This window comes from Lactuca sativa, chromosome 5, assembly GCF_002870075.4.
Source record: "Lactuca sativa cultivar Salinas chromosome 5, Lsat_Salinas_v11, whole genome shotgun sequence".
NCBI classification, from domain to species: Eukaryota; Viridiplantae; Streptophyta; class Magnoliopsida; order Asterales; family Asteraceae; genus Lactuca; species Lactuca sativa.
This window is the reverse complement of record NC_056627.2, coordinates 204,311,956-204,324,122: the sequence shown is the minus strand read 5'-3', so window position 1 is coordinate 204,324,122 and position 12,167 is coordinate 204,311,956. Positions and strand designations below refer to the sequence as shown.

Sequence of the window (12,167 nt, the reverse complement as noted above, 5' to 3'; positions counted from 1 at the left end):
ACCCATTTCGCAGGTGAGAAGGCCCCATCTGCGAAATGGGCATCTCATCTGCGAAAGTACAAGTGCCTGAAGCACAGCTGTGCTTCAGGCACTTGTACTTTCGCAGATGAGATGCCCATTTCGCAGATGGGGCCTTCTCACCTGCGAAATGAGTGTTTTTTAGGTATAAAAACGTTTTTTTTTTTTTTTTTTTTTTTTTTTTTTTTTTTTTTTTCATTTTCACCATTCTCTACACAAAAACTCTCTCTAACTTTGGGCTTCTCTCGGAATTTTGGCTAGTTTTTGAAGAAAATGGAGGATTATGTCAACAATCCCGCAAATATGGTTAGATTTTAACTCTTTTAATGTTTAAAGTTATTTTTTTTTTATCAATTGTTGTATTATTTAGTGTTAAAAAAGGGTAATTTTGTTGTGTTTGATAGTTTTAGTATATTTTTAGTATACTTGAAGTTTAAATGCAAGTAGAGACAAGTAGAGACTGCGTGGATAATGTTTACAATTTGTTATTTTTGTAGTTTTTTTAGTTGTTGTATAACCTGAAATGTTGTAAATTTTTATCCTATAATTGTTTATATAAACTGTATATATATTTGTCGTATAACATTTATAAGTTGAAAATTTGTCGTATATATATTGTTAGAAATTGTTTTTATTTGTCGTATAAGTTGAAAAATTTGTATAAAGTAGTCGTATAACTTGCAAAATTGTTAGTTTGGTTGTCGTTTTATTTTTAATTTTTTTTGTTTATATGGTTATGGTTATATAATGTTAGTTTTAATTAGAAAGATAAAAATTGTTTATATATTTGTCGTTTAAGTTGAAAATTTGTTTAAGTTGAAAATATGTTTAAGTTGAAAATATTTATATAATTATGTATGATATTGTGATCTATCGTAAATATATTTGTTGTATAACTTGGAAAATTGTTTATATATGTGTATGTTATTGTTTTTTATCGGAAATATATATATTAGTAATTAAGAAAGTATTTGCAGTTCGTAATATATTTAAAAAAAAGTATATTTTTTAGTTATCTAATTTGTTTTTGTGTTTTTTTTTGCAGCATGATTTTAGTTTAATGAATACGAAAGCCTTTGCGAACCTAAAAGGCTCTGGCGGTAACATATGGGAAGTCTTTGAAGTTTTAGATGATGCCCGACGTGCTATTTTCAGAAATACCGTCTTTGGCTATTTTATTGATGTCCCTCGTTTACAAGGGGACGCTTTATTGTTTCATAAAATGTTCCTTCATCAGATCCGGCCGGACCCTGTTTTATCTCCAGATGGAATAAAACGTTTATATTTTCGAGTAGGCAATACCAAAATGGTTTATGGGCCGGAAGAGTTTTGTTTGATTACCGGCTTCAATTTTGGGGAGTATCCAAAAAACATTGGGAGAAAAGGGTCGGAAAAATTAATAAGCAGTAAAAAAAGATGTTTACTGCGTGAACGGCTATTTCCGGACCATACTAATAGTTCGGTGAAAATCGGCGACCTGAAAAGTTTAATTTTAAATCAAACATTCCTAGCACTTGACGACCTTGATGCAGTTAGAGTATGTTTGATATACATTTTGTGTGAAGGTTTTTTGGGCAAAGAAGTTAACGATCGGGTGCCACAAGATTGGTTTTTTTTGGCTGAGAATTTGGATCTCTGGAATAGGTATATTTTCTTTACGTTAAAAGTTCTATTTTATTAAAGTTATAATTTATATAATAATGAATTTTGTTTTTTTTGTTTTGTTAGCTTCGCTTGGGGTAGCTATCTATGGGATTTTACTTATGTTGACCTTGAGGATACGTGGAGTAAGATACATCATTATTTATCACTTCCTCAGCGTGGTCAAACTTTAAAGTATTCCGTCTCAGGATTTACGGCTCCAATTAGGGTATAAAAATTTTCTTATATTTATATTGTTTTATTGTTATCTTTTTTATTTTAATTTTAACTTTTATTACTGTTATTGTACAAAATTGTAGATATGGATATATGAGATGATTCCGGCTGTTCGTGCATGTGGATTTGCATTGAGAAAAAATAAAGACTTGCCTCGGATGAAAAGATGGAGCGGAACAAAAAAATTGAAATGGGTTGACGTGAACAAGATTTGGTCAAAGATGTAGGTTTAAAAATATTTCGTTTATTATTAATAAAGTTGATTATTATAGTTTTATATGCATTTTTAATATGTTTAATTTTTTAGGAGGGGCTACCACCAAGACAAAACATGTTACCGGGTGATGGTGAGATGACATCTTTTTATTATATGTCATTTCAAGAGTATGTATATGGTGAAGGGAAAGCAGTTCCATCCCCAGTACGAGACCATTTTAGGAGACAAGACGAATCTTCGTCTAGTATGTCGTCCAGTGGTCGCTCTCATGGTAGAGGTCGGGGTAGTGGGAAACACAAGCTAGACGAGTTGTTGAAACGGGTACATGCACTGGAGCAGCATGTGTTTATGAACCGACAACCTACAGAGGTTTTTGTTGAAGAAGTGAATAATGACCAATTTTGGAACGACATTTTTTTTGATGATACGACAGTGTCACAAAGAAATTATGATGAACAGGTTAGTTACACGCTACATTATTTATTAAATTTTATTAACATATATGAATACCTGTGTTCATATTTTATATTTGAAAATATAGGTTGTGCAAGATGAAGTGATGAATAAAAACAATACAACTCAAAATGTTTTTGGTGATACTCAAGACAACAAGGTTGTTATAGATGTTACCTTTACGATTTTAATAATTACTTTTTAATAAAGTGTCTTTCGTTATTAAGTAAAAAGTTATATTTTTAATGTAGGTGTTGGAGGAGAGTAATCAGTATGCGGGGAACAAATTTGATGATGATGTGTTTGATGTAAACGATTATAGTGAAGTTAAAGAGGTTATTATAGTTACATTAATATTATATTAATATTTTGTTTATTTAGATATTATTGCTTATTAAATTATGTGTATTTCGTTATTAAGTATAAAGTATTATCTTTAATGTAGGAGTGGGAGGAGAGGAATGACAATGCAGGGAACAAATTTGATGATAATGTGCCGGATGAAGACGAACTAATAATAACGGGAAATGTAGATTTTTTTCATGATGATGATGATGACAAAGAAGTTACACCCGATAAACCTAGGAGTCGAAAACCATCACAATTTTTATGCACTCCTTACACCGAGGTATTCGTTTTATTTATAAACTGATGATTTTATGTTTATGTGAATTATCTATGTTTATGTGAATTATCTGAAAGATATACATTTAAACATACGAATATTGTTTTTAGTTGCACACGACACCGAAACAAAAAAGAAGAACAAAAAAGAAGGTTGGTACGAAATCAACATGCCCCGTTCCTCCTCCAATTTTTGGTGTTGCTCATGACTTCTCCATGTTGCGCCTGCAACCTTACGTAGCAGGCGGTGAGGATGTCATCCAAAATTATGTATTGCATTCATACGATGTGCAGCATCGTTTGTTTAATTTCGTGTTAGATAGAGATTTTTGGAGCTCATTGTTTGGGCATACACACGACGGATGGTTGGAGTCAGCGGTAAATAAATTGTTAATTAATTCTTTTAAAAGTTAATTGTTTTTTAGTCAATAACAAAAGTATCATGTGTGCAGCATATAACCATTTGGTACCGACTTTTGATGGAGAGACGGTTTGAGAGCGACCGACATACAATAATGCCTCCAAATTTTTTTGTTTCTCATGCTTTGGAAGAAGGACAGGACTGGAGGGCGTTTATGGCTGGTATTGCTACATACCCTAACTTCATGGTTGCTTGGTGGGATGTTGATACGGTAAACTTAATAGTTTATATTGAAAATAATATCGTTTTTTTGTTATGTTTTTGTATTGTGATGTTTTTGTATTGTGATGTAAATAAACATAATTTTATTTTCTGATCCTTATACAGGTCTTATTGCCGATTCATTCATCCCCTAATCATTGGCTATTTGGGGAACTACGATTAGCGTCAATGGAAGTGCATATTTATGACAGTCTTGGTAGAGGTGCTTATGAAAAATTCCAATCCGAAGGAATCTTTTCCAAATTTGAACGTCGGGTGGCAAATTATTTGGACAAGATTAAGTATTGGGCGCGGAGGAACATCCCAAGGATTCCATTGAATATGCAATTCATTTATGAAGAAAACGTTCCCCAACAAAGTAGTCATTTGGGAGATTGCGGTGTTTTTCTTTGTATGTTTATGGAGCAATTGGTTTCAGGTCAACCAATACGTGTTCTTATTGACCCAAAGAACGCAACTTTAGAGTTCCGTCTCCGGATGGCAAAAATTATTTGGGGGTCTAGTCTTGCTCCTCTGTAGTTGGATTATATAAATGTATATACAAATTAATGTTGGATTTCATTATTAGTTTATCTTTAGAGTTTACTCAACGGATGACAAAAAATATAACGTTACGACAATTACCACAATTTAATGACCTACTAATTACTTATCAATAAATTCAAAACATAAGAACGACCACAACATTTGTTTTAACGTTACAAATACAACAATTTATTGACCTAACAACTTCAAAACCATAAAAACAATATTGAAAAGCTTACAACTTGTAAACAAGAACTGCCAAGAACAACACCCAACTACAAACCAACGCTATCTTTAACTTCTTATTTTCTGATTGAAAGAGCTTATTAGCGTTAGCTACTTTAGCTATTACCATAGAAGATTGGTCCTTCTCTTCATCAACCCAACTGATAAACCCGCATTTTGGTCCCTGTTAAATTTAATATCCACAGTAAGAAAATTAATTTGTGTCATGTAAACACGAGGGTTTAAATTTGAATGACGGTAAGAACATGATACCAAATACGGGCAAGCGTAGAACAATCTTCCTGGGTTTTTAGCTGTACCCGAAATCCTAACGATACGTTCTCCTCCACAATTGCAGTATGCCATTAGCCTTCTTATTCTTTTAAATCGGAGTTACTTTCTCAGTTAAATTTTTTTCATAATGAGTGACACCCATTTATAGAATAAATCATATTACGGACAATTCTTTTTGACTATGAAATAAACTGGTTTGACTATGAATTCATAAAAGTTCAACTATGAAATGCAGACAAGTACATTCTGTAGTATTGTCATGTCGGTCAGTGAAATTTGACTATGAAATGAACTGGTTTGACTATGAATTCAAAATGTTCAACTACGAATTTAAAGGGTTAAACTATGAATTTTGATCAGTAGAGATACAATATCTTCTATTTATAATTCCATTTGTGTGATCATTGTAGAGCACAATTATCGGTATTGAAAATGAGTAGTCACAGCCAAAGAACCTTTTCTCAACTACCAATTTTCTTGCATAACCTTCAAAGAACAAATCCTAATACCTTCACAGCCATTAAGAAAACCGATAACAACCGCTTTCAATTCTGTTTTGTGGCTTTAGGTTGCGTGGTATAACATACTTCTTTTATTGAGTTATACAATATTTCATGGTAATCTATGTCGATTAGTTCTTACATAACACTAATATGTCTTCGTTTTTATGTAGATTCGTACCTTCCTTAGGTGCATGATACCGCTGATATATGTAGGTTATTTACCCCTTCTTGGGAGCTTTCTGACAACAATGTACTTCGCAGTGGCTTTAGATGGAAATCATGAGCCACTACTCTTAGCACTTGGTTTGGGAACCTTACAGTGTGAAGAATCATGGAGATGGTTCATGATGAGGTTAAGAGATTGTTTAGGTGAGGACACAGAGGTTGGTTTCATAAGCAACATGTGTGATAACATAGACTTTGGTGTTGACAGTGCCTACCCGGATTCCTATCATGGATATTGTCCTAAAGATATAGCTCGAAAGATACGTGAGTCTATCGGACATAACAATACGGAAGTCGAATCGTTGTTTTGGAAGTCATGCAATGCATATAGCGTTGATGATTTTTACTTGTGTTTCGAAAGGTTGCAAAGTACATGTAGGCAACCACCTTTCTGCACCTTGCTTATGAGTCCAATTTACTGGCTTGACGATATACCGATTTCAAAATGGACAAGAGCATTTTTCCCAAAAATACGTTACAATGTTAAATCGATTGATGTCCCTGAAATTTTGCAAATTATATCCTCACGTGAGTTTCCTATAACAACGATAATTGAGTTAACCACCACGTCGATAAAATCAAAGTATGCTGAGCGGGCCGAACTGGCTGGTAAGGGAGATTGTTATGTTTTGTTTTTTTTATTGTGCTGCTATTTTTATTAAAATATCAAATTTTACAGGGAGGTTGTCTGGTGGGTTGACCCCTTACGTTGAGAGTAAGGTTCAAAAAAGTCTCAGCAAGTCTTACAATTGTAATGCAAAACGTTTGTATGGGGATACATTTGAAGTCCATGACACTTTTGCCACCAACAACGTACAACTTGAACGAAGGGTATGTGGTTGTGGTAAATGGAAAAAAAGCGGTATACCATGTGGTCACGCTATAGCATGTCTAAGAACCCGTACATCTGAGTCCATTCAGAGAATGGTTGAATACAAGTTCACTAATTATGTGTATCGAGTTGCATATGGATCTGAGTTGGTGAATGGTATACCATCATATGAGCATTGGGAAATACCAAATGAAACGGTGGTCCTGTTACCTCCCTCAATGCAGTAGTTATTCATGTAGCACATTTATGTTTTATGTAGTATTATGTATTAGTTTTTTATGTACTCCGTTTTTATTTTACTGTTGTGTTACGTATTAGTTATCCATGTACCCAGTTTATTTTTTATGTCGTATTATGTGTTAGTTATTTATGTACCCCGGTTTTATTTTATTGCTTTCTAAATATTGGCTATTGAGGGAACAACATACATTAAAAGAAATGGACGTTTATTAAATAGTAACGACTAGACACATACAACAAAAAGACTCCTTACTTTCCTGGTGCAATGAGTTGTCAACTCAAACAGCAATGTATTGTGTTGTCATTCAACTGGGGATGAATTGTCAACTCGAACAGTGATCTGTTGTGTTATAAGTATAGTACACTGCATTCGTCAGTTAATTTTGACTATGAATTGCAGACATATTAGAAGTTTGAACTGCGATTTTGTGTAGAAACTACTATAAATTGACCCTAAGTTACACGCAAAACGTTATTAAATTAACCAATATAGTTGTTCAAATATTGTTTTTTAGATTCTACCCTCTTTGTTTCAATCCAAATGACTTCTATATCATGGAGCAATGAAGAGTTCTTGGTTCTTACACATGCTTATATTCATGTGTACGAGACAAGCAAGTTGAATGATCCAATGTTTTGGAGCCGTCTAACAAATATTTTCAATGCTGCAAACCGAATGGCTACAAGAAACGATCGTGACGAACTAGACATCTTAGCAAGATGGTATGAAATGAAAACCGAAGTTCTATTATTCAACGATCTTTATACCAAAATTGACGACGCCCGTCTAAATGCTACTGAGGATGTCATCTTGGAAGCTGCTAAGGAGGAATACAAGTCATTAAGTAACGGGTTGGAATTCCAGTTTGAAGCCCCTTGGAATATTTTGAAATATATCCCGTTTGTTTAAAATCTATTTTAGTTTATTATTTCAGTACTAGGTTATTTTCATGTACTAGGTTATTTTCATGTATTTCTTATGTATTTCGTATGTATTTCGTTTGTTTAAAATCTATTTTTGTTTATTATGTGAGTACTAGGTTATTTTCATGTATTTCGTATGTAATTCGTATGTGTTTCATATGTTTAAAATATATTTTAGTTTAGTATGTGAGAAACTCGTATGATTAAGTTGAGTTAATATATATATATATATATATATATATATATATATATATATATATATATATATATATATATATATATATATATATATATATATATATATATTAGTTTATTATGTGAGAAACTCGTATGATTAACTTGAGTTAATAAATGGCCATTGAATTAGTTATCAAAATATATTAGAATACATTAGTAACAAGATTCCATGAACCATTAAAACATCACAACAATTACATGAAAAAAACAACATAATACGAACAAAGCATTAACGTAAAACACAAGTCCATGGCTTATTCTTAACACAAATTAGAGCGGTCTACTTGAAATACTGTTTATCTCTAACAACCTTCCAAACTTCCTCATATTCGAAGTCTCTGCCTTCATGCTCAAAGATGTAAAACTCTGTAACAACTTCCAAGAACTCTTCTTCGTCACGACAACGAACATTGTTACGTTTCGCATAACTACATGCTCGATTGAACCATGTCACTTCCTCCTTTACATCCGTCCACTTAGTAACAACATCTGATTTTTCTCTTTTTTGCCCTTCTCCCATCTCATGGTTAAACAAAGATGTGATGCGACTCCATTCATCACCAATTAGGCAATGCGGGGGAGCAAGTAACGGTTCACCATCCTTAACACTTAGCCAGCACCGTGTTAGAAGTAACACCTCGTTTGTCGTCCATGGCCTTTCAGAATTGGAACCAGGTAATTCATTCGAAGAACTTGCTGCATTCGACGACATTTCTAATAATGGGAATTCGTTTCGTTTAGGTGATTTGGGTGTTTGGTTTATAGATCTTAAACATCTATTTATATAAATAAATAGACTATGAAATAATACTTTGACTACGAAATGGTTATATTTGGACTACGGATTTCAGCTTTATGCAGTGTTTTGTCATGTCAAACTATCATTTATCTCTTGTCACTTAAGGGACCCACTGGGATGTGCAGGTTACTACAGTGAGTTGTCATTACTGTCTAGTCATTTCAAAGTTGGACTTCTCATTACTGTCTAGTATGTATAAATACCACTTATTGCTCCAGTTTAATACAACATCGATTTTATTATGAGTTCCTCACACAAATTCGAAATTTGCTCATGCAACGAAGTAGATTGTTACTACTGTGATTCGGTAGACCCTTTTTTTACACCCTCTTCAGCCGGGTCATATATGTCACATGAAAATTTTGAAGAATTAAAGAAGGCTGAAGCACAACAAGAAGAGGACAAAGAGTCATCCCGACTTCTCACTCAACTTGCTAATGATATAGGTTCGGAATGCAAACAAGCTGAAGAATGGATTGACCTCAATAAAAACAAAATCAAAGAGCATAAAGATTGGATAAAAAAGAGTAAGAAGGCAATCAAAACGACTGAAAAACGGCTTGCTGAGAAGGATGAGCAGTTGATACACATTATGGTAAAAAAGGATCGTTTCGAAGACAAAATGAGAATTAGGGATGACTATATAACGATGGAGAAAGAGAAGTACCCGTTGCAGTTCCCTGAGTTTAAAAATTAGTTATAAAGTTGTTGTAATATTATCATGAAACAGATTAGCTTGCCAAATGATCGTTTGTTGTTTTTTTTTAAATAACATGTTGTAACTGTTAAAATAAATCTGCAAACTATATTTTATAATATAAAGGCTTCATTCATTGTTATAATCAACAAACTTAACTAAAATATGAAAGCATAGCAATGTCTTGTAAGAGTTAATAAAAATATTACAATACATAATAAGCTAACAACTCGTCATTACTCTTAATTTCAAGGTTGTTTTATATCAAAATCAGCGTTATGGGTTTGTGAGCAACCCGCTGAACCACCAATATTATATGCCATTTCTGCAGTAGAAATTATGTGACCTGCTCTGCTACCAGACGCCCTTCCAGTACAATTATTTCTCGTGTGTCCTAGTTGACCACATGTAGAACACTCTTTTATAATTGGACCCTCGCCTTGGGATGGAATGCGGTCTGTGTTTCTTGGCCTGCCTGGCTGACGTTTATCCATTATAGGTGGCTTAACAATCATCAAATCATCGGGGATCTCCCATTCGGATGGCTTCGGCAGAGGGTTTATTGATTCCTCATATGTTTTCCTCAGTGTTTCGGTAAAGTAAGCATTTAATGCAAACCTCGAGCAGTCTTGGTAATTGTTCACTGTTAAACATCTTATGACATGACCACAAGGTATCCCATCAAGTTGCCAATGCCTACATGTAGCACCTGGTTTCCGGTATGTGAATTTTATTTGAGCATTGCCCTAATTTAGCCTTAGACTCGGCGAGTCATAGGGTCCGACTCGCCGAGTAGGGACGAGACTCAGGACGCGTTTTAAGTAGGCGACTCGACGAGTCCATATCCTGGACTCGGCGAGTCACCGCTGCGGGATGAAACCCTAAGTTTCAAGGGTTTGCACCCTATTTAAACTCTCATTCCGCCCCAACTCGTCCCCATTCACCCCCAGAACTCCCCCTACATCGTTTTCCCTTGTTTTCTTGAGAGTTTGAGGTGTTCTTGGTGTGTTCTTGAAGGTTTTGAAGAGTAAGAGGAGTAGATCAAGAAGAGGAGAAGGAGATCAGCCATCCTTGTGTCATTTCAACATTTCCTTTGAGGTATAACCCGTTTTCCCCTTGATTCTATGCTTAAAACTTCATTTGGGTCCTTCTTGGTCAATTCCCCAAGTTTGCATGGTCATTATATGTTGTAATAAGGCGTTTGGCCTTTGGATCTATGTAAGATTGAGCTCCAGGAGCTCAGATCTGTTAGCTTTTTGGCCTCATGAGGCTTGTTAGCCCTAGATCTACCATTTTGGGACATTTTGAGCCTTATAATCCATATTGGTGAATATCCACACGTAAAGTTGGAAACTTTACGTGTGATTCGTGTCCTAGAAGTCCAGATCTATGAATGGCATGGTCTGGAACCGAGCAAATCGGTATATTTAAGGAGTGCATGGCGACGACTCGGCGAGTCGCATAGGCGGCGGGTCTGGTCGCGAATCACCAAATTGTTCCCTTCTTCATGTGTCGAGTTGAGCCTTGAGTCACAGGGGGTGACTCGGTGAGTTGGGAGCTGAACTCACCCATGTTAGGACTCGGCGAGTCAATGCCCTGACTCGGCGAGTCCAAGGCAATCTTCATAGCTCAAGAGCAGACTCGGCGAGTTGTTCATACAACTCGGCGAGTCTTAGCATAAAGTGTTCATCGGATGAAGATGAACTCGACGAGTTGTTCATACAACTCGGCGAGTAGGATGAAGGTGTTGAATGGCAGTTAGAAGGCGAACTCGTCGAGTCATAGCCCGACTCGACGAGTAGAACCAGGGACCCAGGACATTGGTTTGCTAGGGACTCGGCGAGTGGTGATCCACTCGGCGAGTCGGGTCAACTGAAAGTTGACTCCAGCTTTGGCTTAGAGTTAATCCAGGGGTAAAATGGTCATTTTACCTAAAGGGCAGTTAGCGGTGTTTGATTGAGTATGTCGTGGAAATTGCAGCCGGAGGACTACCGGAACAGCAGCAGTCAGTTAGTTCCCGATCAGTTCAGCAGCTACTTTGAGGTGAGTTACCTTCCAGTAGCGGTGGGTCTAAGGCCACAATGCCGACCCACCAGTAGGAGTTGTATGATAGATGATTGTCTTTGTGATATCATTTAAGTTCGCTAGTACCTGACATGTTATATGCTAGCATGATATGCTGTATGTGATAGTATTAGAGTTTGGTTGTTCAGACCGAAGGGTAGTCAGACACCCCAGATACGTCTGACAGTATGTGACGATATGTATGCATGCTGACTTGTTATGTTATATGTGATCGTAGTAGTAGGGGTGATATAGTCCCCGAGGATCGGTTGTTAGGACCGATGGGTAGTCAGCACCCCAGAATGGCTTGACACGGGTAGGTCGGCACCCCAGAATGGCTTGACACGGGTAGGTCGGCACCCCAGAATGGCCGTACCGGGTAGTCAGGCACCCCAGAATAGCCTGGCAGTATATATGTTATGTGTTTGTATGGTATGCGGTACGTTGGGGGAACTCACTAAGCTTTGTGCTTACGTTTACAGTTTTGTTTTCAGGTACCTCTGCATCGAAGGGGAAGGAGCCGGCGCGGTAGCGGCACATCATACACACACTCTTCGGTTTCCGCATTTATGAGATTTACTGGGATTGTACTCTGATATTTTGATGGGATGTACGGTTTGGCTTTTGAGAACATGGTTGCAATGTGTTATGGTGTGAACAAACAATGTTTCTTTTTATTTAGACAATGTTTTTATTATTAATGTTTTCTAAAGTAATATCAAAAAAAAAAAAAAAAAAAAAAAAAAATTGGGTCGTTACAAGTTGGTAT

At 35.8% G+C, this 12,167-nt stretch overlaps 2 protein-coding genes across 2 annotated transcripts; both read left to right on the top strand.

Annotated features, from left to right (window-relative positions):
* The first annotated feature begins 219 nt into the window (after positions 1-219).
* Positions 220-1,714, top strand: LOC128126260 (uncharacterized). Its single transcript, XM_052764011.1, has 2 exons — positions 220-324; positions 1,064-1,714. The coding sequence occupies exons 1-2, from the start codon at positions 292-294 to the stop codon at positions 1,697-1,699; spliced, it is 669 nt and encodes a 222-aa protein (XP_052619971.1). The 5' UTR covers positions 220-291; the 3' UTR covers positions 1,700-1,714.
* Positions 1,715-3,358: 1,644 nt separating this feature from the next.
* On the top strand, positions 3,359-4,517 carry LOC128126259 (uncharacterized). Its single transcript, XM_052764010.1, has 3 exons — positions 3,359-3,568; positions 3,643-3,822; positions 3,939-4,517. The coding sequence occupies exons 1-3, from the start codon at positions 3,407-3,409 to the stop codon at positions 4,350-4,352; spliced, it is 756 nt and encodes a 251-aa protein (XP_052619970.1). The 5' UTR covers positions 3,359-3,406; the 3' UTR covers positions 4,353-4,517.
* Positions 4,518-12,167: the final 7,650 nt, after the last annotated feature.